Genomic DNA, 25,765 nt, shown 5'->3' with positions numbered 1-25,765 from the left:
ACGAAATTAGATGAAAAAGATTAGGGTTCTATGTTCTTCCCTTTTTTCTCTAGCAACATTACAACGGCCCAATTCTTAATTCTTTTTCTTTTTTTTTAAAATAATTTATTTAAGGTTTACCATATATAGTAGTTTGATTTAACCAGACTTAAATGTATGTATAGTGTATTAAGATATGTATATATAAAATATTTTATACATATATTAAATTTATTAATTTTTATTTTTAAAATTAAAAATTCATTTGTTGATTGAAATTAATGAATACACATGTTACCAATTAATTAGAACATGCAAGAAGGATATGTAATACCCTCAAATTAATTGGGTATGGAAGAAATCACCTTGTAAGAATTATGTAACCTAATGGTTCTTACAATATTTTATTATTCTGGTTCCTTCTTTGTTAAGTTTCATTTCAATCTTGCATACAACGAATAACGATAAACAACTACTAATGATAATACTAATTCTTACGGTGCTCATGTTCCAATTCGTGGGTGTCTCACGTGAATTACTCCAATTCATGGTCGCCATGCTCGAGGTGCTCCAACTCGTGGTCGCTAGGCTTGAGTTGGCTTCAGTCCTTGTATTTCCCACGCCGCACTCCACTTTTTTGCCAGATTCTTTCATTTTGTGTGTTGCCCATGAGTTGGGGTGGAAATCCATTTCGTGTGCTGGCCTTGAAATGGCCATGTATATTTTTGTCTCACTTTTTTCTTTTGCCTAATTTAGAAATTAATCATTTTTGTTTGTTTATTTGAATAAAAAAGCTTTATATTTGTGTAAAATTAATAATTTAAAATATTATTATTTTAGGTTAGTATTTGAGACTCAAAAATTTATACCTATATTTACAAATATTTGCACACATAAAACGTATAATTTGTACCTATATTTATCCAAATTTATACTTACATTTTACATACATAAATTAATACAATTTATTTGTCGAAAATAGTTTCGCATTTTTGCTGGCCAAATACTAATCAAAATTGATGAAAAAAAATACCGACCCGCAAGAGTTTCTGAACGAAAGAAAGAAAGAAGCACTACTACACTAACCTATACTACCCACATATCATCTGCATATTATAAGAATGAAGAACACAAGAGAAGTAACAAACTTACAATATTATACACAAATGAATCAAATCCCAATTGATGTTGCCATAAATCTTAGATTTTAGGTGAAGGAAGTGTTTTCTTACTCCCTCTCTCGCACCTTGTCACCTTTGATTTTGAAAATATAAGAGAGAAAGGGATTAAAGATAAAGTAAAGGGCAGAGACCACCATACTAAGTACAGATCTTCTTCCTTCTTGAGGAACAAAGCATTCCTCTTCCATCACTTTAGTCGAAGCAGCCTTGTCAGTATCATAATCTCTAGTAGTATGCAGCTTTATGCAAGAACGAGCAACCACTTTAGACGAAAAGGCCTTGTCAATCTCATAATCTCTAGTATTATGCAGATCTATGTAAGAATGAGCAACATCCAACATCACCGCAACTGCTTGCTTGTACTACATTGATAAGCCACAATTTCATTATCAACTGTTAATACTAAAGATTAAAAGGAAGGATGTAGAGACTAGTACACAAAACCAAGTCAATCATGTAAAAAATGATTCTCTTATAACAACAGATTCAATTACTTTCTCATCAAGTTAGTATAGTTGTTAAGTAACACCAGTACATATGTATGATCTCTCTCTCTTGTACATATGTAATAATGCACTTCGCTTAGCAAATTCGTTTTTTCATTCATTAAACTTGTCTTGCCAATTAGTTCTTGCATATGTTTTGTGCTCTATTATTTTCTCTACAATTCTACATGGTATCAAGAGCCTCATGCTTGTTCTTTTCTAACAAAAAAGCCCTCCTCTAACTCATTTTTGGTCTGCAAATTCAATAAAGCTCTTCATGGCTTAAAGAAAGTCCCTAAATCTTGGTATAATGAGCTATGTTCCACTTTTTTTCAGTCTCAGATCCTTCACTTTTTACCGGATTTTCCTCTACATCTACTATTTACAGGTGATAATGCCACTGCAATTTGCTCTTTGATTTCTCAGCTAAAATCTCTTTTTGCCTTACAAGATTTAGGCAATGCCAACTATTTTCTTGGTCTTGAAATTAAAAGATTATCGAATCATGCATGATATGCTCTAAATGTCACAGACCCAGAATGAGGAAGTGAGGAGGAAAATGAGGTGAACTCAGTTTAAGGTAGGTGCTGGGGAGGTGCTTTTGCGCTTCGCATTCATCTCCAGAAGTCACCTTTTCCTTCAGCACCTCTCTTGAGGAAGACGCAGGCCAAATTAATGTTTTCTCTATTTTAGATACTTCTCAGTTAGCACACAAAAAATAAATTTTAAGAAGACTAGAAGAGTGACATTTAGAGGGAAAAAAGCCAAAGAACTACTGAATCAACAATCTACCAACCTCGTTGTGTGCCATCCATTTTATTTTTGATTGCATCACACACCATTTCTTAAAATACACACCTGCAGACGATTTAACAACTTGCTTATCATTAGTCTTGAACATAAAAGTTAAGGGAAAAAAAAGAAAAAAAAGAAAGAAAAAACCACAGCTATCATTTTGGTCCCTCAAATCCTTAATTCTATCTTGCTTGCCAGTGTCATCAATTAAAAGATTTAGAATGCAATCCCCCCCCCCCCTCTTCCCTCCCCTCCTAATAGTAGATCAAGAAGATATTACCCTAAAATACTAAAATTGATCATGAAAGATTATTATATTGACAAATCTAACTATGGAAGAATTAAAACTAATTTGTAACATAAATGATAGGTTCCTATAGACAAAACTACTCGAACCCTAGAAAAAACTATAAAAATTTATCAATTTACCACTTTAACCTAATCTAACCATTTTCAAACTCTAACTTTATCCCATCCCTAATCTCCAATACTCTTCACCGCCACCCCCAACCCACCTACAGCTACCACCACCTTCATGGAACGCTCCTAATTCTCTTTTCCATTGTCAATATTATACACAAGCTTAAAGGGAGAAGCAGGAAAAACATCACGAGTTTCAGCCAGAACTTACCCGCTTCTATGTGGAGGGTACATGAACTTTCATCCGTTGTTACCAAACTATATTTACAGTGTACCTATTTGATCAAGAACTTAATGTTATCTATTATGATATTATCTCAAAAAATAAAAAAAACAAATAAATATGTTGTGGAACAGAATAATTGTTAATATGCTTTCTATTTTCATAAGTTTAGCTATCTATGATTTCCGGAGGGGAAAATCACAAAGACCTATCAATGATAAATGGATAATGATTTATCTACATTAATATTTAAAATACAAAATATACAAATGATTTTGGTTGCTGAACTCTAAACAAGATAATCACTTCAGTGACAATATGCTCCTGTAATATATTGCCACCCTTTACTAGAATTTAAACCCTTTCTCACATAGTGACTTTCTGTTTTCCTGACTTACCACACATATGGACTTTAATAGACATATCGAGTGTGCCTCTAATAAATACTAAATCATATATGATTCATGATTGTATTTAGTTTTGAGAATAGAATAATATATGATACTGACAACAGGGCACAAAGAAGACATAAAATTAGTGTTTTTATACTTTGTTTGGTAATAAACTAAATACAAGATAGAACAAATAATAAAAAATTTAATTTACCTTATTTTTTCTTTCACGTAAAATTAGAAAGAAAAATAGAATAGTAAAAATTGTAAATATAAAAAATTGATAGTAAAAATAAAAGGAAAAAATAGATATAAGTTATCTTTTCTCTCAGTGTTTTTATGTTCTTCGTGATAAGATGGACATAAAATACACTAATCCAGTGACTCGGGATACAATGTCTCTGTCCATGTCTCATCTACCAAACACGATTTTGTGTTTTAGTGTCCTATACTTGTAAACATACGCAGCCATAGAGATGGATTGATCCAAAGTTTGATTTCATGAACAATTAATATTTAAAAAGGAAAAGAAAAGGGTAGGAAAAATAGCTAAGCATCAAGGTAAGATGCCAAAGTATTCCATACCTCAAAGAAAGACCCAAATGGAACATCATGAGCCTGATGTACAATCCCAAACACCTTCATGGCATTACAATATCCCATTAGATATTACAAAACCAAAGAAGATAAGATAAGAAAAGGGGACAATAGAAAAAGAGTAGGATAATAGTTGCAATGGTGAAGTTAGTTAAATGCTACCAGGCACCAGCATTCTGATATCATCAAATTCTTCCTGGATATATCATCAAAAGTAAATACAAACAACCACCTTACCAATTTTTTCTTGTCTGGTGTTAGAACAACATGTTGCCATTCTGTCATGGCCGTGTCTGGAGGGCACATAGGGTTGTTACAGAGGGACCTAAAGGTTATTTCTCGAAGTTGACCATCAAATTCATCTCCGCAATGCCATTGTCCTATCTGAATGCAATATAAGCACACAGTCAGCAAGAACTTTAATATTTGATACCATTTGATTAATTTTTTTAACCGGTGCAACAAATGGATAATTCACAAATTAAAGATTTAATTATGGCCATAGCACAAAAATTATAAACCATCAAGCATCTAAGCCCTTAGAGCACTAAATTTTGCATTGAGAAAAAGCAATCAAATTTTAACTTAAACCAGCAGAGTGTTATGCAAATAAATAATGACATATACCACCTTTTCTAAATCAATAGAATACATTTAATGTTTTAAGAGAAACAAATACTTACTCAATGGAAAATTACACTGACTCAAGTTACAAACTTCTGTTGAAGTCAAATTTCACAACTACATATATAAAGTTAACACACTCTTAGATATGTATATGTGCCTTTAGAATTCTATGACCAAAAGGTCTAGATTTCAATTCTTGTTAACCCCAACAAATCAAATTTCAGCATAAGCCAAAAATGGACCAATGCTAGTTTACGTGTTAAGCTCTGAAATCCCACAAGAAAGGGGAAGGATAAGTGATTATAAATCAGGTGCTGACACAGAGAGAACCTAAAGAAACAAATTTGTTCCACAAGAGAAGGGGAAGAATTCTCTAGCCATTGTAAAAGCCACCAACCAACTCAAATGCAACTCATTCTAACTATTTGATCAGTTGACAACTTTTAACAAGAAGTAAAGAACAAGATTCAAGAAGTACCGCAGCGGTTTAGGAAAACTTACCTCAAGATTATCATCCTTTCGTACTTCATGGTAATTGCTAGTAAATTGTGAACCATCATTTAGTAACAAGTTTAAAAAATGCTCAGCTGTGGAGGGAAAAACATCCTGGAGAAGAACCACTAGTTATTGTAGTTTCTAACTTTTTTAAAATGATTAACTAAGTTCCTTACTTTAAAAAATATGACTCTGTTGGTCCTAACTTCTGTCATCATATTTGTTATTTGAAATGTTAATGTGAACAGGTGAATGCCATCTCGGTATTGTAATGGCTAATTGATGTCAACACCTTTGAATTGTGATCAATACGGTGTCTGAAAATAGTTCATAGGACTTAAATAAATCAAAATTAGTATATACCAATTAAGTCATATGAACCAATTTCAAATACCATATTTACTACAATTAAATAGTGTTTAGTTCAAGTAACTATTATGAGTAGCATTTAACTTTTTAAAGTGGAGAACTTAATTGGATAATTTAAAAACTTATGGACCAAATTGACTCATCAAATGAAATGAGCATTATCTCCTAACTAAAATGATAGTTAATCACTTAATTCATTTCATTAAGATAAAAGGAAAAACAATGCATACATTGTATATACCAACTAAAACCTCTTCTTTGATAAAAGGTTTAAGTTTTCCTGTTTCTGGCATGCTTTCTTCAGTAGCTTTATCCAGTATCTTATGTCCTGCAATAGAACTGCTATGTGCTTGCAGCTCAGACTCTATATTCTTCTGTACCAAAAACAATGATAAATTGGAACAGTCTCGAAGTTATCCTAAAATGTTGAGGAAAAATTCATATAAGATAGCTAGGATAAAAAAATGAGGATCAGCCTACTATGTTGTTTATCCTTCAGAATCCTGGCAACAGTATCTTTTGTAATATTTATTTTTGCTTATTTTTTGTAAATAACTGCAATCAATGTCCTCTTACAATGATAAAATACAAAATAATAAATAAAATATGAAAGGTAAGCCATAGTACATGGTGCTTTAGTTACGAATTGACGGTATTCATTCTTTCATGTCAAAAAGGACAACAAAAATGTAGGAAAAAAATAAATAATATTCACTAAATACTTCTTAAGATGGTCACAAGCACATCATGTTATGGTGATATGAGAATAACAAGAAAGTATAGGGAACCAACTCTTAGAGTTTAGGTTTATAATTTAGAATTTATGATTAAGGGTTATGAGGCCTAGAATTCAAAAATAACAAAATAATTTTAAAAAAGTTAGCTGATATTGGCTGAAAAAAGTCGGTTCCCTAGCATTACTCGAGATTGTATATCCAAATAAATAAATCCACTAAGGTGTCACAAATTGATGAACTTTTGATTCCATCATAATTCAAAAGCAGATCTACTCAATTCAACCTCAGCTTAATATTATTAGCTATTAGTCAAATGGAAGAGTGATAGTAACTAAGATCACTAAGAGGGGCTAACAAAAGCAGTAAATACTTATCATTTATCAAAGGAACTAAACTTTATCAAACAAATCAATTCAAGGTTGGGGTAGAATAATTGGACAAAAGTGCATCAGAGCATGATCTATCAGTTTTATAGTGTATATTGACTATATTCACAAAGTACATGGTGCAAGTGTATTATATATTATTAGTTTAAAAATCTCTTGTAGCGTTTAAACAAGTAAAATTTGTTTGGGGGGGGGGGGGAGAGACGACTACACCTAATATCTACAATTGCAATTTTGTAATTGAGATAGAGAAACCATATTGACTAAGCAAGAGTTGTTACCTTCTTTGCTGCATGTTGCAGATTTTTAAATGCATCATTTCTGTTCCAAAATGATGTAAACTTATACCTCAGTCTACCTGAAATGACCAAGAAAATTAGGATTAACCAATTATCTACATCTAATGTAGCCAAGTATCTGTGACAAAAGATGGTGATAATGTTTAGGGTTTAGGGTTTATATAATCAAATTAAGATACAAGATAAAGTATCATTTTTTAGACTTCGGTATAAAAACGTCCAGCAATATATCAAGATATTTTGTATGAAAGCAACAAAGACAGTGAACAATATAATATATAGCAATCTTGCACTAAATTCCATTGTGATACATAGATAACATGTATAGTCCCATCAATAAAGGAACCAAGTTGACGCATTAATCTATTAATGAAATTCTGGACAAGGATCACATTATAAACTTAACAAATAACAATGAAATAGTATTTAAAGCAAATTACTAACCATCTAGACTTCGCAAGGGAGGAACACCATGTCCACCGGAACCCTTGCGGAGAATAATTTCAACACCAGGATTTATAAACACATGTTGAATCCTTTGAATCTTAAGAAAAGACGGAAAGTACAACAGATGTAAGGTATAATGGAAAAGGAGGTAGAAACTTGCCTACAGTTGTCTTAATGTGAAATTGATATTTGAGAATTGTTAGATAATTTGACAAGTTTGACTAAATTATCATCTAACAGTTCTCGACTATTAACATCACATGAAGACAACTGCATGTGAGTCTTGAAATACGACATAGCAAAGCACTAAATCATACCTCATCAATATCTTCAAATGGAATAACCACCTGTGCAGATTCCCCCAAAATAAATAAATATATAAAATAAAAGCTGAAACTTAGGTGCAGTTAACTTCATGTGAAACTAATAGTTGAGAGTTGTTAGATGACAATTTAATCAAATCTATCAAATTATTTAACGATTTTCAGCTATCAGATTCACATAAAGTTAATTGAGTTTCCACCTAAAATAAAATTTAGAAAAAGCTACTCTAAATGATACAATGTGCACCCAACACTGGAAAGAGAAAAGGATAGTTTCACCTTTAATTCCTTTAACACATTGGAATGGAAGCAAATGTGCCATGCAGAAACATACATACGACCATGATACAATAATGATCCCACAAGTGCACAAGAATAACTATGATCAATAACCTGAAATAGAAACATGACTTGTTATTGGAAACACATTATAAAATCACAAAAAGAAGATATACACACATGCATGTTTGTGTCTAAGGATGCATGACCATAGAAAAGACTTCTAACTTGTAGTCCTTAATAACAAAAAACAAAAAAACAAAAAACAAAAAACTGACAAATTTCATTTCAGTTTTAACCTCATTTGGAAGAAGATCAAATATTGTTTGAAGAGGCCCTGGCTTCTGATCAACAACAGTGGGGCCTGGTTTTTCCAAAGGCATTATCCTTCTCTGTGTATTAACTCTGCCAAAATAATTTTTTCAATCACTCAAGTCAGTTAATATAAGAAATAGACCAATATATGATGATAATAACACTTGTAAAGTATTTAGAACCATGATAATATACATGTTATAAATTTTTGTTTAAAAAAAAACAAAAGAAAACCCACCTGGAAGAATTTGCAGATAGTTTTCTTGTTTCTATATGAAGACAAACCTGAAAATTAGAAGATCCATAATGGAATTTGAAAGGTAAAAAGCTTACTACAAACATAATTAGGAAAAAAAAGGTATTAAGTTAAGAAAATTTCTCTTGAAGTAGGTATTACCTGCCCTGATGGGCCATCCAAAAGGTACCACAATGCACTAGTTTGACCTTCACTATCAACTGGAACAGTCACTGAACCAAGAACAACACTTTTCCTAATTTTCTCCCAATCATATATTGTGACATTCATCTGCTAAACCAGAAAGGAAAGAAGTCAATTTTAAAAACATAATATGTATTGATAAATTTATGGAAGCATCCTTCTCAACTTAATTTTTGGCCCTTTCTTTTAAGAATATGAACAAACACAAATAATTTATTAATGGAAATGTACAACTCAGTTCCAGACAATATATAGTTGACGACTTAACAAAATATTTTCCTCTTAAATAAGTAAAAGTGTATCAATTTTAGTTTCGAAACAACACGCTGAATAGGAGGATGAGATACTAAACAAGAACATAAAAGATAAGTTCTACAACAATGAAATTCAATACTTAATGGAACTAATAGGTTAAACATCACTGTTTAATGTCACAAATAAATAAATGAAATCATTTTCAGCAGCCAAAAATGGTTAAACCAGCAACCTGAACAGGAAGTTCACGAGCATAAAAATTGAACTCCTCGCCCCACATAGGATTTCTTGAACCAGAGACCATGGAACTGTATCAGAACAAAGATGATTAACTTGAGGCCCCCAATATACAATGTCAGTTGTCCTATAAAACATCTTACAAAGAACCTTGCTACTTCTGCTGTGATGAAAAAAATATCTTGTCAATATGTAACACATCTAACAAACTAGACCACATTCTTGATTTGTGTGTCATCCTTGTCAAAGGGTCATGCTAATCTTTTCTATACCCTACCAATTTAAGAGTACGTTCCTCAATTAATCTAAAGATCAATCCTTAAATAAAGTGCGTGCACACCTAGGAAGCATAGATACAACACGCAACACGAACACGATACGGCCATACGGTATTTTTATAAAAGTATAAGATACAAGCATACGTCATGTAATATAATAAAATATATGAATAAATTATAAATACTAAATAATAAATTGTAATGAAAAATAATATTAAAAAGAATTAAAATTATTTATTGCTAAAATTTGTGCACATATACTGATTAACCAGCAAAAGAATAGATCGACATAGACATAAATACTTTAAACTATATTCGCGTCCTATCTACAATGAATATAGATACGACATACGTTAAGATTTGAGACATGGATAAGATGACACATATTTGTTGTTTGGTTTGGTATAAACTATATTCGCGTCCTATCTACAATGAATATAGATACGACATACGTTAAGATTTGAGACATGCATAAGATGACACATATTTGTTATTTGGTTTGGTAAGACACAGATCTTCGAAGGATATGGAAGGACATAATGGACATAGAGATATCAAATTTTGTGTACTTCCAATTTAGTGAGACACTAACTTGTGAGATATTAATTATTTACTCTTTTATCTTTTTTTTTTCTAGTTTTCGCCTTCTTTCTTGCAATCATCTTCTCGGGCTTTGATTTTTCTATTTTCTTCAAGAAAATAATTGCACATTTAATTTTTTATTTATTTAAATGTTGATTAATCTTTGATAAATGATGGACTTTGGTTTTCTATTTATTTTTTTTTAGAAAAACTCTATATTTAATATTTGAATGATAATTTGAGATGATATTGAAAGAAACAAAAGATACTGGAAGAAATAAAAATTCAATAATGATAACATATAGTGTTTGGAGTAATGCAATGGTGGTAATAGAATTTGTGGTTGAATAAAGGATAATTCAATCTTTTTCAAATATTTGTTTATCTTGTTCGTTATTTTTGTTAAATATAATAAATAAATACAGATATTTTATGTCTATGTCTTTAATATCTGTATCTTTAGCCAATGAGTAATAGCTCAAATGGCATAGACTCCCCATACTCAATTAAGAGGTTGCGGGTTCGAGTCTCTTATCTTTCCAAATTTTAGTAGCCAATGAGTAATAGCTCAAATGGCATAATCTCCCCATACTCAATTAAGAGGTTGTGGGTTCGAGTCTCATATCTTTGGTAAAAAAAAATATATGTATCTTTATGTCTATATCTCATTCTATACATCAGCCAAACGAAGCCTAGGTGCCAACACAAAAAAGTTTAGATGGAAAAACATGCACATACAACACTAGCGCTAAACTATCTGAACACATGTTGCACCTAGTTTGAAGCAATACAAAATATTGTTCCTTCTGTAAAAAAGGTTTAATCCTGAACTTAAGGGGTAACAAGAAAAGATCACTGCACCTGAACTGCCCTTCACTGCCACATGTAATGATTGCATACGGATCAGATGTTCCATTAAAGTTAACTCCAACGAGATTCTTAGCAGCCAATAGTTCTAACTGCAAAGAGAATCAATACAAAAAGTCAAACAAACATAAGCTTTTAATGCAATTTGAGTTTTAAACTAGTGAAAGCAGAACCAAGTACATTGATGAGGTAGACCGAACTAGTTTCAGAATCCCCTTCTACCTGAATCTACAAAACAAAAGGGTGCAGAACTGCATGTTAACATGTTAAAATTTGCTAAGCTAATCAACTTAAAAACAACACAACCGCTTTTCGTTCTAGACAAGTCAGATTCGCTGCAAAGAGGAGCTAGCAATCACAAAAGTGACATAAACTGCAAAGGTGGTAGAGGAAGCTAATGGTGACTGTTCTATCTTTGTTATTTGATTTCTTGTTTTCCTCTTTTGTAAACTTGTAATGGCTCATAGATGTTATATTTGTTGGAAAGAAGAGAAGAATGAATGGAAGAGACTGGGGGAGGAAGGATGGCCCATATGTAAAACAACCATGTTAAATATACGTTAAAATTAGTCACTAAAATTAATTATCACTATAGAATACATATTAAAATATAAAATTTATATTAAAAATAAATTAAATTATATATATATATTTATATATAAAAATATAATGATCCATTTAAATAGTTAATTTTAGTGTATAAATAATATTTTTAATTTAAAATTTATGTTATATTGCTCTTCTTTTTCTTTTGCAAAGGAAAACGAACCAACATGAGATTGTTAAGGTTTAGTTAGGCCTAGTTTGGATAATAATTTAATTAATTTTTTTTAAAAATAGCTTAAACAATAAATAACTATATTAAAAATAGTTTACAAATAAGTTATTTTGTATTTGAGTTTTTAGTTCTAAAAATACTTATTTTAAAAAAAATGTGATAAAAAGTAGTAGTATTATGAGAGAAGTCATTTTTTTTAACTTCTCTATAAGCTCCTAAATAACTTCTTAGAAAACTGTCATTTGGTTTTAAAAATTGCACTAGACATTAATACTACTATTTTTCATAAGTCAAAAACTCAACAAAATTTCTTTTAAAACTTTTTAAACGGGCCTTAATGTGGTTATGCATAGTTAAGACTCTTAAGAGCATATTGTTAAAAAATTATTAATGTTTTAATCTAATTATGGGGAATACATAATTTAGATACGCCCCTTTTGGTTTTTATGCTCTTAATTTTTTTTCAATAATTTAAATTTTAAGATTAAAGAATTTTAAGAATTTCTAACCCATATCAATCATGAATCAAATAATATTTACTTCTCTTAAATATACTACTAGATTTAATTTAGTTTAAGAACAAATATACGTAAATAAGGGCTTTTGTTCAAATTTTAACCAATTTTTTTTTAACCTTTATTTTGGCTTTTCGGACAAATAATTAGATGATTTCTAAACATTTAAATTATTAAATAGTCTTAATAATAAAATATATTTTTTAAATTTTAAATAATTATCACATAGTTATTTTTATTTTTATTTAATAATTAATTTTTTATATATTATTTAATTTAAAAATTTATTTTTTATTTTATATATTATTATTTTATTATTTATCATCTATTTTATCTTTATAATTCTATCATTAACAATTTGAAACTGTAAAAAAATAAAACATCTATCAATGGTGACTTTAATTCTAATTTATTTGGTATGTTTTATAAATACGATCATGAGCTCGATGTAGGAACAATTTCAACTAATTTGATTCTCAAACTCAAGTTTTATATTACAAACTTAAGATTCAATATTTATTATTCTTTTGAATTGAATTGTTATTGAAAGAAGAAGGTGAAACAATGTCAATCATTTGAAAAGAATTTATATAATAAATTGTATGTTTCATATATTTGATAGTGTAAACAATCGAAAAAGCATATTTATTATTATAAATACAATTGATTAGAAAAATTATCCTTAGTTGTTGTTTGTATAAAGAAAAAATAGATTCTGAAGATATCTAATCAATTATTTTCTTCAAGCAATCAATTGGATCTTTCAATCAATCAATTTGATATATAATAAAATCGATTGACTAAAAAAAAATTAGACTTTTGCTCGTAAAACAATCGATTGATATAGAAAGAAAATGATTTTCATTCACTAACTAATATTCAATTACTTGAATGGAACAACCGATTGTTTTTCTGCAAATTGCGATTCTTCTACTACGAAGAACGCATACTTAGCAATTGATAAATAATGATTAGGATCACTGCAACAAATCAATGATTACAATGAATCATAAATAATTACAATTATAGAATTAGGTAATTGAAAAGAGATTAATGATGCTAAATTATGAAATTATTCATCTTAAAATTAAAAAGGATAAGATTAAAATTTTAAGCTCAAAATAAAATTGAAAAAGAGATTGAAGATAGATATTAATAGAATATCAAATTGTTAGTGATAGAATTTTAAAGATAAGATAAATAATAAATAATAAAATAATAATTTATAAAATATAAGATAATTTTTAAAATTAAATAATATACAAAATTAAAAACTAATTAATAAATAAAATTAAAAAATTACTATTTAATAATTATTAAAAATTTTAAAAATATATTTTATTATTAAAATTATTTAATAGTCTAAATATTCTCTCGAACCATAAAAATGGAAATCGAATTTTTATATCTCTCAATTTTTAATCTACTATCAATTACAAATATGGCATTACTCATAAATTTGATTTGATAAATATATATTTATAGTGCCTTTGAACAAGGCAAACTCCAATGGATTTTTTTTATTTAAATTAAATAAATATAGTATTTCTCAAAATAAAAATAAACGTTAAAAAAATTATCAAAATATATTCTCAGTCACATCTCGAATACTGAGGGTCATTATTCAAAATGGCCACATCTCGGGTACACTGACCCCTATGCTGTGATAAGGTGTCTATGAATTATATCTCAGATGCAATCGTGATATGAACATAAACATATCTCGGATACACTGCACCTGAGATACGCGCATTTTCTGATTCGGGTCAGTGCATCCGAGATATAGTCAAGATTATAATTAGGGTTTCAGCACCCAAGATATATTGCAGAATAAGTCTAATTATAGAGACCATCCCAATACCTCTCCTCACACAATTCACAAACCATTTTTTTCTTTCTCTTCTTTCGGTTTTGTTCTGATGGAGAATAATTAATTCTTCTTTGTAGTAGTTTATTCCAATGGGATAGTCAGACACAATGATGAATGAGTTGAGTCTGACAAGATTGTGATGTTGCGCACTTACCAGGTTGATACCCTAGATGCGCTAAAGACGGTCATGTTGAGTAATATGGGGGGAGTAGGAACAAAGGAGGTTGGGCGGGTTGCATATAGATTTCTGTACGCGCTTCTGAACGGTGGATTTACCAACCGGTTATTCTGGATAGATGGAGATCAGCATGTGAGGGTAATATTCGACGTACATGCACGACTGATGCCCCAATATGTGATGGAGTTGTATGTTGCGGTCCGTAACGTAGTTGTTGGTGGTGGACCGTCTCCTTCAGCTCCTGAAGTCGTGCCGCTCGAGGCGACACCGATCCACTATACCCAGCCTCATGATAGTGCCGACAATTCCGACAGTGAGGGCGCTTCAACCTATGTTGCCGGGTCTGGGTCGTCAAGCAATACAGTGTCAGAAGATGAGTTTGTACCGGAGACTCCCAGCGGTGGTGTTGGTAGGTTTCTGCGCCTCCCCTTTGGCCATTCCTCAACTGTCGGATGTTTCTAGCCATTATCAGACGTTGAACTTAGATGCAATGCAGCGGATGATCTTTTGAACGCTGAGGACGGGGAGGATTACAATACAGATGGATGCAGTGTATTCGAGATATGCTTATGTTCATATCACGGTTGCATCCGAGATATGATTCACAGACATCCTATCACAGCACGGGATCAGTACACCCGAGATGTGACCATTTTTGACAACAACCCTCGGTACCCGAGATGTAGTTGAGGATGTATTTTGATAATTTCTTCTACGTTTATTTATTTTAGTAAATATTATATTTGTTTAATTTAAATGAAAAAAATCCAACTCCAATACTTTTTTGAAATTAGAGGATAAATCATCTTTCTTATATATTATGGCATAATAAATCTAATTGTACATGTTTTTAACACATTTTCTTTTATTTGGATATAGAGTTGAATTAACTCTAAATAGTTAATTTTTTGTGCCATTTTTATTCTCATATACTATAAAACTTAAGAAAATAATTATAGTATAAAGTACGAAACTTTTTTATTTGTCGTGTTTGCGTATCTAACACATTTTAAACAAGACACTCATCGACACTTGTCCGACATGTGTGTCATCTATGTCTATCCGATCCGTGTCTTAATAAAAAATAATAAATTCTTCTCCAGACACGTTTATACACATCTATGATTTAAATGCCATCACTTATCAGCGTGTCCAGCCTTATTCTCTTAACATGTATTCTTGAAATGAGTTTAGAAATAGTATATATTATTAATTATTAAAACAAGAGTAAAGTATTATTTTTATCCCCAATGTTTAGAATAAGTCTCAAAGTTGTCTATAACGTTTAAAGCGTCCTATTTATGTTTCTAACATTTCAAAATCGTCTCAATGTTGTCCTTCCGTAGCAATCTGTTAATAGATTAACGGTGGGGCAAGATTAAAACGATTTTAAAAACGTTAAGGATTTAAATAGGACGAAAACGTTGGGGATAAAAACGATACATTATTCTTAAAAAAATTTATATAATAAATTTTAACAGAATAAATTGTATTACGAATTCAAGATTTTTACTCATACTTGTAGAATGACTATTATATAAACCTCCGAGAAAGAAAGAAAAGGAGCATGTACACATACGATAAAGTATAAATGATATCTTTTTGTCTTTAATATACCAAATTTTTTTAATGTTTAATTTAATTAAAACTTGTTAATAAATTTTAATTTTTCTCTTAATAAAAAATAAATTTACTTAGAATAAAAGTAATGTGATTAAGAATAAAATTAAAAAAAAAATATTTAGAATAAAATAATGTGATTAAGAGTAATTTACTTAGATGCAATTAAAAGAATAATTGAATAATTATCTATCACAAAAAATTAATATCATTGAAAAATAAAATTAAAAATAAAGTTTAATTAAATTAAATATTAAAAAATACGTTTGATATACTAGAGACAAAAGGTATAATTTATACTTTATTGTATACGTACCATGTTTTTTTTTCTTTTTCACAAATTTAGGTACTAGTCATTCTACAAATATTTCATGATGAGTAAAAATCTTTAAGAGCAAAATTAAAAAAATTAAAATAAAAGTAATGTGATTAAGTTGTAATTTACTTATATGTGATTAAAAAATAATTGAATAACTACGTACCATAAAAAATTAATATTAATGAAAGATAAAATTAAAATTTATTTCTAAGTTAAAAATAAAGTTTATTTAAATTAAACATTAAAGAAGTTCTACACATTAAAGACAAAAAAATATATAATTTATACTTTATTATATATGTATCATACTCATTGTTTTTCTTTTTCTGAAAGTTTATCTACTAGTCATATTAGAAATATTCTATGATGAGTAAAAATCTTGAATTCTTAATGCAATTCATTCTGTTAAAATTTACTTTCATTTTAATTGATTTGGTAATTTTTCTAAGATTAATATATAGTTCTTGTCTCCAATGTTTTCGTCCTATTTAAGTCCCTAATGTTTCAAAATCGTTTCAATTTTGTCCCGCCGTCAATTCTGTTAATAGATCCCTAACGACAAGACAATATTGAGACAATTTTGAAATGTTAGGGACTTAAAGGACGATTTAAATATTAGGGACAATTTTGAAACTTACTCTAAACGTTGAGCACAAAATGATACTTTACAAAAAATATTTTAAACATTTTATATACTTAAAAAAAATTAAAAACAATTAAAAAATTAATTTATATTTTAATATCAATAAAATACCAAAATATCATTACAATTTATCTAAAAAATACTTTATATTTATTAATATATATGTTGTGTTCTTGTGTTTTATAAGAACCTTAAATTCGTATGTTCACGTGTCCCGTGTCCATATCATGTCGTATTCTATATCTGTGTCAGTGTCTGTGCATCATAACCACATGGACGGATTTAAGGTTGGGTCAAGTAGTGGCCTTGGCCCTCCAAAAAAATTTAAACTCGTATAGTATTATAGTGAATACATTATGTAGAGTAAAACTCATTGTTCTGAAAATCAAACCGGACGGCCGGTTCAACCAGATTAACCGGAAATCGGTCACTAGGCCGGTCTGGTTAGGCTCAAAAATCGACTGGCAAAAAATCAGTCAAAAAATCGGCTGAACCGGCAGTTAACCGGTGAACCGTTTGGACCGGTTAATTTTTTGCGGTTTTTCTTATTTGACTACTCCTCCCAAACGACGCCGTTTTACCCATTTAGTTTTTTTGTTTTTTTGTTTTTAATATAAAGGAAACAGATTCCCTCTCTCTCAATCTCAACCCTGTTTAACCCATTTAACCCTAAAGCAGAAGTAATGAAGCCAAGCCCCAAATTCAATCTTCAACACTTCAGCAGCAATAACCTGCGGCAGCGTTAACGCCAGCAGAGCTCTTCTCCTCGCCGTCGCAGAGCTCTTCTCATCACCGTCGCGTCTCGTCTCACTCTCACCGCGAACGTCTCTCCGTCGTCATCTTTGTTCCATTGATCGGCCGTTGTGGAGCTCTTCTCCCCGTCGTCGCGTCTCGTCTCACTCTCACCGCGAACGTCTCTCCATTGTCACCTTTGTTCCACTGCTCAGCCGTCACCTCCTCTCACCGGGACCTTTCTTTCACCTCTGTGGAACGCTCGAGCAGTCGAGCTTCTTCCCTTATTTCTCCAGGTTCTCTCTTTTTCTACTAAGTTTCTTGATGAGGTCACTTTCTCCAGGTTCTCTCTCACATGTCAAGCCTGTCTTCAATCCCCTCTGAGCCCGAGCTCACTTCCCCTCTTCCATCACCGTCACTTGGATTCCTCCTTCGCCGCTGCCAGTCTTCAATTTAACTTTGCTTGTATTTGTACTTTTATTTGGTTTCTGATTTCTGATTCTGAGTTTGCTAATTTCTGCTTAGCTTGAGTTTATGAATGTCTGAGTTTGTAAGCAGATCTCTACCCTGCTTCAGTTTTTATTTTTGGGAATTAATTGCTGTTTTTTGGGATTTGATTATGTTGATTGTTGCTTGTTTGTCTGGGTTAATTGTTATATTTTCATTGTTGTCTTCTGCATTTAATTTCATTGTTGTCTTCTATTTTTAATTTGTTACTGCAATTTGATTTCATAGTTTGTTTGTTTGTTCCAGATTATGATTATGTTTGTTCCAAATTTAAATTATGATTATGTTTGCAAATTCAATGGTTAGTGGTTATTACTGATTTGTTTGTTAGTTTTGATTTTTAGGTTATAAATTGAAATTTTAAATTTTAAATTTTATTTTTTATTAGGTTAAATTTTATTGAAATTTAAATATTTAAAATTATATATTAAATTTTTGATAATTTTATTTAATATTTAATTAAACTGGTTGAACCCTGATTTAATCCCGGTCGAACCAGTAAACCAGTCATCTCACCAGTTTATTGACCGGTCCGGTTCTCGCAACCTTGGTAAAACTTAATAGTGTAATAATAATAAAAGAATTGGTATTCTTTGTGTATTAGGATTCAAATCTCTCTACATGCATTTACATTATTTATATTTTTTATTTGATTTAGAGTTTTTATTTTTTTTATATTTTCTTTCTTTTAATTAATTTTAACATCTATAATCATATAAAAAGTATTTTAATATTATTTATAATAACATTATTCTTTTTCTAATTTTATTTAGTTATTTTTTATTATTTTTATTTTTATTTTTATTATTATATATAAATACTTTAATATATTTTATATTCATATAATAAAATTATTAGTGAAGTTAATTTATATTATTTTGTGTTATATTTTTTAATAATATAAAATATAAAAATATAACTCACGGTTACATAAATACTTAACAAAAAATTAATTAATAAGATATTTAAAAATAGATCATTTTATATTTTATTAGATCTAAAATCATAAAAAATTATAAAAATGGAGATAATTCTTTTATTTGACAAATATTTATTAATTTTTTAATTAAAAAATTAATTATAATTATATCTATTATTAAATATATAATATTATATTTAATTATACAAAATTTTAATTTTTTATTTTTCCACTCTTAAATCCTTGGATCCATCGTTGATCATAGCTATTAGCTAATACTAGAACAATATATTTAATGCGTGTTACAAAAACTTATTTTTATTCAAATTCTATCTATGTATTGGATTAATTAAAAATGAATAAAACAATGATATTATACAATAATGCATGAAAGATAAAGAGGCGATCATTTACTCTCTAGTTGGAGAAAGAAAGACAGAAATGAAAACATAAAGTTGGAGTTGGTTTGTATTTTTATTTTTTATTTTTATTTTTAGTAATTTTTTTGAATTTTGTAAAAGAAATAACAAAAATAATAAACTTTTTTATAAAATTTTAAAAATAAAAAACACTAAAAAAAAATACAAATCAAAATACACTCTAATTCTTTTTCAGAAATTGAAAATGAATTTGCTATCTACCAAAAATTCGAGACATTTTTATGCCAGTAGCAAAAAAAAAAAAAAAGAAGCTGTATTATGTGAAGAGTGAGCTGAAGCAGAAGTGAGAAGAATGGAGAAACTTACCTGGCTATCTTCTTCTAAGATTTGGTCAGCAGAAATAGTCCTACTAGTATATTCAGTTAAAATTGACTCACAAATCCCCAACTCAACAATTTCCTCAGCAGAATTTATATCCAAGAGATCTGAAGATGAATCCGTTGGTGTTGTAAGGGGCAGGTTTTTAATAGCATTCTTTATTCTACGAACCTCGAGCAACGTCTCTTTCAAATCTCTTAAAATCTGAGCTTGCATATCAATGCTAAAGAACCTGCTGAGACACCGTTCTAGTTCTTCCAATTGCTTCTGGCAATAGATCTTTGCAGGCAAATTCAACTTGTGTATCTTTGAGCACTTGTAAACAAGCTTTGTGCCATCTTCCATGTCTCGAATCAGAGATTCTAGTTCTGCCTTTGGACGACAGAGTTTGTTGTTGTGTTGTTCTATCTCTTTCATGAGAGGTTTTAATGATTCTAAGGTGGTTTGGAGGTAGGCCAAGGTTGGCTTGAACATGATGGTCTTGTCCTTCATTTCCAAAACCGCCTTCAGCAGTTCTCCGAACACTGCTCCCACGGCAGCTCCGCCTATTAGAGCTGCTGCCATGATTTTCCAGATCCCAAGAAATGCACAACTTCTTTGGTCGATTCTTTGTTTTTCAAAAGGTTGGTATTCTTTTTGTTTGCGTAAAGGTGCATATGGAATATTTTGGATATTAGTATTTACTATTTAGTAGTGGACGACCTTTTACTTGTGAGTCTTCGCATAGCCTTTTTTTTTTTATCAGAAAGTTTTCTAGCAAATTTGAGTATTTTTGTTCAATAATCGACCGGTATAAATATTAACTGGATTGATTACTTGTTTGGTTGTAATAACGATAAAAAATACTAAAAAAATTAAAAAATAAAGATAATTTAACTCGGTACTTTTTTATAGCCAAATTGAACATTAACCCAATAAAGTTTGACAGTCATTTGTTAATTATTCTTGTGATATATAAAGTTGTGTTTGGTTGTGAAAACAAAATAAATAAGACATTAAGAATAAAATACAAACAACAAAGATACAAAAATTAATTTTTTTGTATTTTGTTTAGTAATAAATTAAGAGTAATTACCCAAATCAGTCCCTGAGGATTTTAGAATAGGACATTTTAGTCCCCAAAGAAAATTAATACACGGATCAGGCCCCAAAGTTTTACTCCGGCAGACAAATCAGTCCCTAGTTCATTTTTCGGCAGAGTAATTACTCAAATCAGTCCCCAAAGATTTTAAAAATGGACATTTTAGTCCCCAAAAAAAGCTAATGTGCAAATCAATCCCCAACTTTCTCTCTGTTAGACATAATAGTCCCCCGTCCAAAATTAATAAAATTATTATTATTATTAATTGCACAATAATATTGTACTATATTTTTTATATTTTTTAGACAAAAATAATGATAAATTTATTCATTAAATTCTTATATATATATAGTCACTCAATAACAATAATAATAATAATAATAATAATAATAATAATAATAAAGATTATTTTACAAGAAATTCAAAGTTAAAATCATTTGATATTTTTGTATTTAATATAATCAAAAGATGTCCTATGTAAAAAAAATTATATATGTTTATATTAAAAAAATATGTATTAAAACAAAATATTTTAATTTGAATTTATATTAAATACATATTTTTTTAATACAAACATATTTTTTAAAATAGTACATCTTTTGATTATATTAAATACAGAAATATCAAATGATTTTAACCTTGATTTTTTTATAAAATAATCTCTAATAATTTTATTTATTTATTTATTATTATTATTATTATTATTATTATTAATTACATAATAATATTATACCATGATTTTTTGTATTTTCTAGATAAAAATAATGAAAAATTTATTCATTAGATTCTTTTATATATATATATATATATATATATAGTCACTCAATAATAATAATAATAATAATAATAATAATAATAATAATAATAATAATAATAAATAAAATTATTAGAGATTATTTTATAAGAAATTTAAGGTTATAATCATTTGATATTTTTGTATTTAATATAATCAAAAGATGTACTATTTTAAAAATATGTTTGTTTTAAAAAAAATATGTATTTAATATAAATTCAAATTAAAATATTTTGTTTTAATACATATTTTTTAATATAAATATATATAATTTTTTTTTACATAGGACATCGTTTGATTATATTAAATACAAAAATATCAAATGATTTTAACTTTGAATTTCTTGTAAAATAATCTATTATTATTATTATTATTATTATTATTATTATTATTATTATTATTATTGAGTGACTATATATATATAAGAATTTAATGAATAAATTTATTATTATTTTTGTCTAAAAAATATAAAAAAAATATAGTACAATATTATTGTGCAATTAATAATAATAATAATTTTATTAATTTTGGACGGGGGACTATTATGTCTAACAAAGAGAAAGTTGGGGATTGATTTGTACATTAGTTTTTCTTGGGGACTAAAATGTCCGTTTTTAAAATCTTTGGGGACTGATTTGGGTAATTATTCTGCCGGAAAATGAATTGGGGACTGATTTGTCTGCCGGAATAAAACCTTGGGGACTGATCCGTGTATTAATTTTTCTTGGGGACTAAAATGTCCGATTCTAAAATCCTCAGGGACTGATTTGGGTAATTACTCATAAATTAAATACAAAAAAGAACATATTATAAAAGTTTAATTTTCTTTCACTTTTTCTATACGAAAATTTTAAAAAAATGATAAAAATTATAATTATAAAAAATTAATAAAAATAATAAAAAATAAATTGTATCATTTGATTAGTATTTTTATATCTATATTTTATTTGTCAAATATAATTTTATATTTCTCTGTCTCTGTTTTTTATCTCTCATTCCTATAAAAAAAATGCAGTTTTAAGGGTTTAATCGTCACATAAATTAAATTGAAGGATGCCATATTGTTAGTATGAGTCTTGTTCATACCCTGATCCAAAACATAAGCCAGGCCCAATCAAGCTAAGGGGCCAAATCCAAAAGGTTGGCCTTCACTGACTATCCGACCTCCACTAAGAAGTCGGAGTCAACACCAGCAAGCAGTCAGCACTTATCCAAGTGAATCACTGCCTCCTTAAATCTCTCACCCACTTCTAGAAGAGAGATCCCAACAACCCTAAAATAAAGAGACGGTTATCCACCATCAGAAGTGAAACTACTTCAGCAGTGGTTATTGGTTCCTTCCCTATAAATACACTAACACCCTCAGGTAAACTTAAGTTCCAATATTCTGAACCTGCTTAACCCCTTACTGCCTTAGGCTTCGGAGTGTCTTCGCAGGTACCCCTCTTTTTCTTCAAAGCACACAACTCGAACGGCGGCTCCCAGATAGGAACAAGTCGGAGGCCACCTTCCTTCAACGTTTGGGCCTTCCATTCGAGCCCAATCATCCAGTTCTAGGTAAGTCCCGGAACATTGGCATCATTGCCGGAGATTCGGAGATCAACGTAATATGGCGGACAACCAACATGAAGACGGACACACTGCATCTGAGTCCGATCCAGAGCATCAGGACATAGTCAACAACGACCGAGCGATAATATCTCTACAAGGAGCGAAAGGACTACATGCTGAGGGCCCTTCGAATACCTAGGGACCGAACAAAATCTCCTCGGAAGTTCATCAGCCCGGAAAGGATGGGCAACCTCACTCCAGTGACCTAATGAGGCTATTACATGGCCACCAGGGTCGACCCGAGCAACTAGAACAAGAGTTGGAATGATAGGGTGAAGCGGAGCGAGGCCTCAGGAGAGAGATCGAGCAACGAAGAGAGCTTGAAGAAAAGATCTCGAAGCTGAAATCCAACCTCCGAAGTAGGGATTCCCGCAGAGATTGAGCAGATACTCCGTTAGGGGAAGAAGACCCATTTATTGAGGACATCATGAGGGCTAAAGTTCCCAGAATCTTTAAAAGACGGGACGACTAACCGAAGCATCACCTCAGCAATTTCAAAAGTCGGATGTACCTAGCCGATGAATCGGACGCCACTCGCTGTAAGGCCTTTCCGACAACTTTAACAAAGGCGGCGATGAAGTGGTTTGATGGCCTTCCCCCAGGTCGGTGACCAGCCTCGCGCGATTTTCAATTCAAAAAGACAAGGTCAAGCACGCCCCTAGCCTCCTAGGAGTCAAACAGGAGGTCGGAGAACCCTGAGAGACTACATGGAAAGGTTTAATAAGGCGTGCTTAGAAATTCAAGACCTTCCCACTGAGGCAGTAATAATGAGTCTCGTTAATGGACTTCGAGAATGACCCTTCTCCCAGTCCATCTCAAAGAGACACCCGACTTCTTTGAGTGATGTACAAGAACGAGCTGAGAAGTATATCAATATGGAAGAGAACGCCAGGTTACGAGAATCAAGTTGACAGCTGGGGCACCCTCACCAATCAAAAGAAAAGAAGAAGGAGCCCAAGAAAAAGGAAGAAGTCGGGACTAAGAGGCCCAGAAGATACCACTCCTACAATCCTTTACGAGTATCTCTCGTCGACGTTCACAGGAAAATTTGTCATATTGAAAAGCTTCCTCCCTCACGACCTATTAAGAACAAAAAGGGAAAAGCCGTAATGAATACTGTGAATATCACAAGTTGTATGGACACTCCACTAATGATTGCTACGACCTAAAAAATGTGATAGAAAAGCTGGCCAGGGAAGGTCGGCTAGACAGATATCTTATGGAAAGGTCGGACAATCATGGAAAAAGAAAAAGAGATGATGAAGGTCATGAACGAAGAAGTTCGCCTCTGCAGACCCCAGAACAACATATCCATACGATATCGGAAGGATTTTCAGGAGGAGGGTTGACCCAATCATCTCAAAAAAGGCATTTGAAGGAAGTCTACCAAGTCGGAAATGAAAGGCCCGACCTCCCAACTATTTCTTTTACCAAAGAGGGCGGGCAAGGTATTATGCCCGGGCATGACGACCCGGTAGTAATCACTATGATACTCGCCAACACTCATCTGCATAGAACCCTGGTGGATCAAGGGAGCTCAGCTGACATCTTGTTCAAACCAGTATTTGACAAGTTGGGATTGGACAAGAAGGGGCTAAGGGCCTACCCTGACACTCTCTTCGAACTAAGGGACACTCCCATCAAGCCACTAGGCTTTATGCCCCTGCATACAACTTTTGGAAAGGGGACAAAATCCAAGACTCTAAGCATCGACTTCATTATCGTCGATATAGCCTCTGCCTATAATGCCCTGATAGGTAGAACAACCATAAATCGGCTTGGAGAAGTGGTTTCTACCCCTTATCTTTGTATGAAGTTCCCAACACCAGAAGGAATCGCTACCATCAGATGAGACCAGAAATTGGCGAGAAAGTGTTACAATGAAAGTCTGAACCTAAGAGGTAAAGGAAAAGAAGTCAATACCGTCGAGCTCGGGGGAGTCCGAGCTAAAGAAGAATTACGGCCACAGCCCGGAGGAACGGCCGAAGAGATACAGATCGGGAAAGAGATTGGGAAGAACACCAACATAGGAGCCAATTTAGCAGAAGATTTGAAGCAGAAGCTGGTACAGCTCCTACAAGAGAATTCCGATCTCTTCGCCTGGAGAGCTTCTGACATGCCTGGGATAGATTCCGAACTCATGTCACATAAATTGGCTGTTCATCCGGGATCCCGACTTGTCCAGCAAAGAAGAAGGAAGCTAGGACCTGAGCGGGCTCAAGTGGTCGAAGAACAAGTGCAAACCCTGATAGAAGCAGACGTTATTAGAGAAGTCAAGTGTCCGGCCTGGCTGGCAAACGTGGTGTTGGTAAAAAAGCAAAATGACAAATGGAGGATGTGTGTTGACTACACCGATCTCAACAAGGTGTGTCCTAAAGACCCATATCCTCTACCCAATATTGATACCCTAGTAGACTCTAGCTTAGGATATCAA

At 31.1% G+C, this 25,765-nt stretch overlaps 2 protein-coding genes and 1 pseudogene across 6 annotated transcripts; 1 reads left to right on the top strand and 2 right to left on the bottom strand.

The window, feature by feature from the left end:
• Positions 1-881: 881 nt before the first annotated feature.
• On the bottom strand, positions 882-20,557 carry LOC107624078 (BAG-associated GRAM protein 1). Of its 5 annotated transcripts, none has more exons than XM_016326524.3 (18): positions 19,835-20,557; positions 11,188-11,235; positions 11,002-11,099; positions 9,276-9,351; positions 8,747-8,875; positions 8,588-8,634; positions 8,334-8,439; positions 8,035-8,148; positions 7,750-7,779; positions 7,430-7,529; positions 6,968-7,044; positions 5,794-5,937; positions 5,201-5,305; positions 4,310-4,456; positions 4,061-4,114; positions 3,072-3,135; positions 2,442-2,503; positions 882-1,522 (listed from the first exon to the last, which is right to left on the bottom strand). In XM_016326524.3, exons 1-18 carry the CDS (start codon positions 20,408-20,410, stop codon positions 1,208-1,210), a joined length of 2,292 nt encoding a protein of 763 aa, XP_016182010.1. In that variant the 5' UTR covers positions 20,411-20,557; the 3' UTR covers positions 882-1,207. The 5 variants fall into 5 exon arrangements, with proteins under 5 accessions (XP_016182010.1, XP_016182011.1, XP_020969652.1 ...); XM_016326525.3 differs by having other exon boundaries at positions 5,794-5,934; positions 19,835-20,529; XM_021113993.2 differs by having other exon boundaries at positions 1,093-1,522; positions 11,188-11,229; positions 19,835-20,529.
• LOC148579844 (U6 spliceosomal RNA) lies at positions 9,484-9,594 on the bottom strand (annotated as a pseudogene).
• Positions 20,558-24,817: 4,260 nt separating the features above from the next.
• LOC148579843 (uncharacterized) lies at positions 24,818-25,183 on the top strand. The gene has a single exon (XM_088491141.1). The coding sequence runs from the start codon at positions 24,818-24,820 to the stop codon at positions 25,181-25,183; it is 366 nt and encodes a 121-aa protein (XP_088347267.1).
• The last annotated feature ends 582 nt before the right edge of the window (positions 25,184-25,765 follow it).

The sequence above is a fragment of the Arachis ipaensis genome, chromosome B10 (genome assembly GCF_059453495.1).
Source record: "Arachis ipaensis isolate K30076 ecotype BB chromosome B10, ASM5945349v1, whole genome shotgun sequence".
NCBI classification, from domain to species: Eukaryota; Viridiplantae; Streptophyta; class Magnoliopsida; order Fabales; family Fabaceae; genus Arachis; species Arachis ipaensis.
Note: the sequence above shows the minus strand (reverse complement) of the source record. Positions and strands in the feature narration are given on the sequence as shown.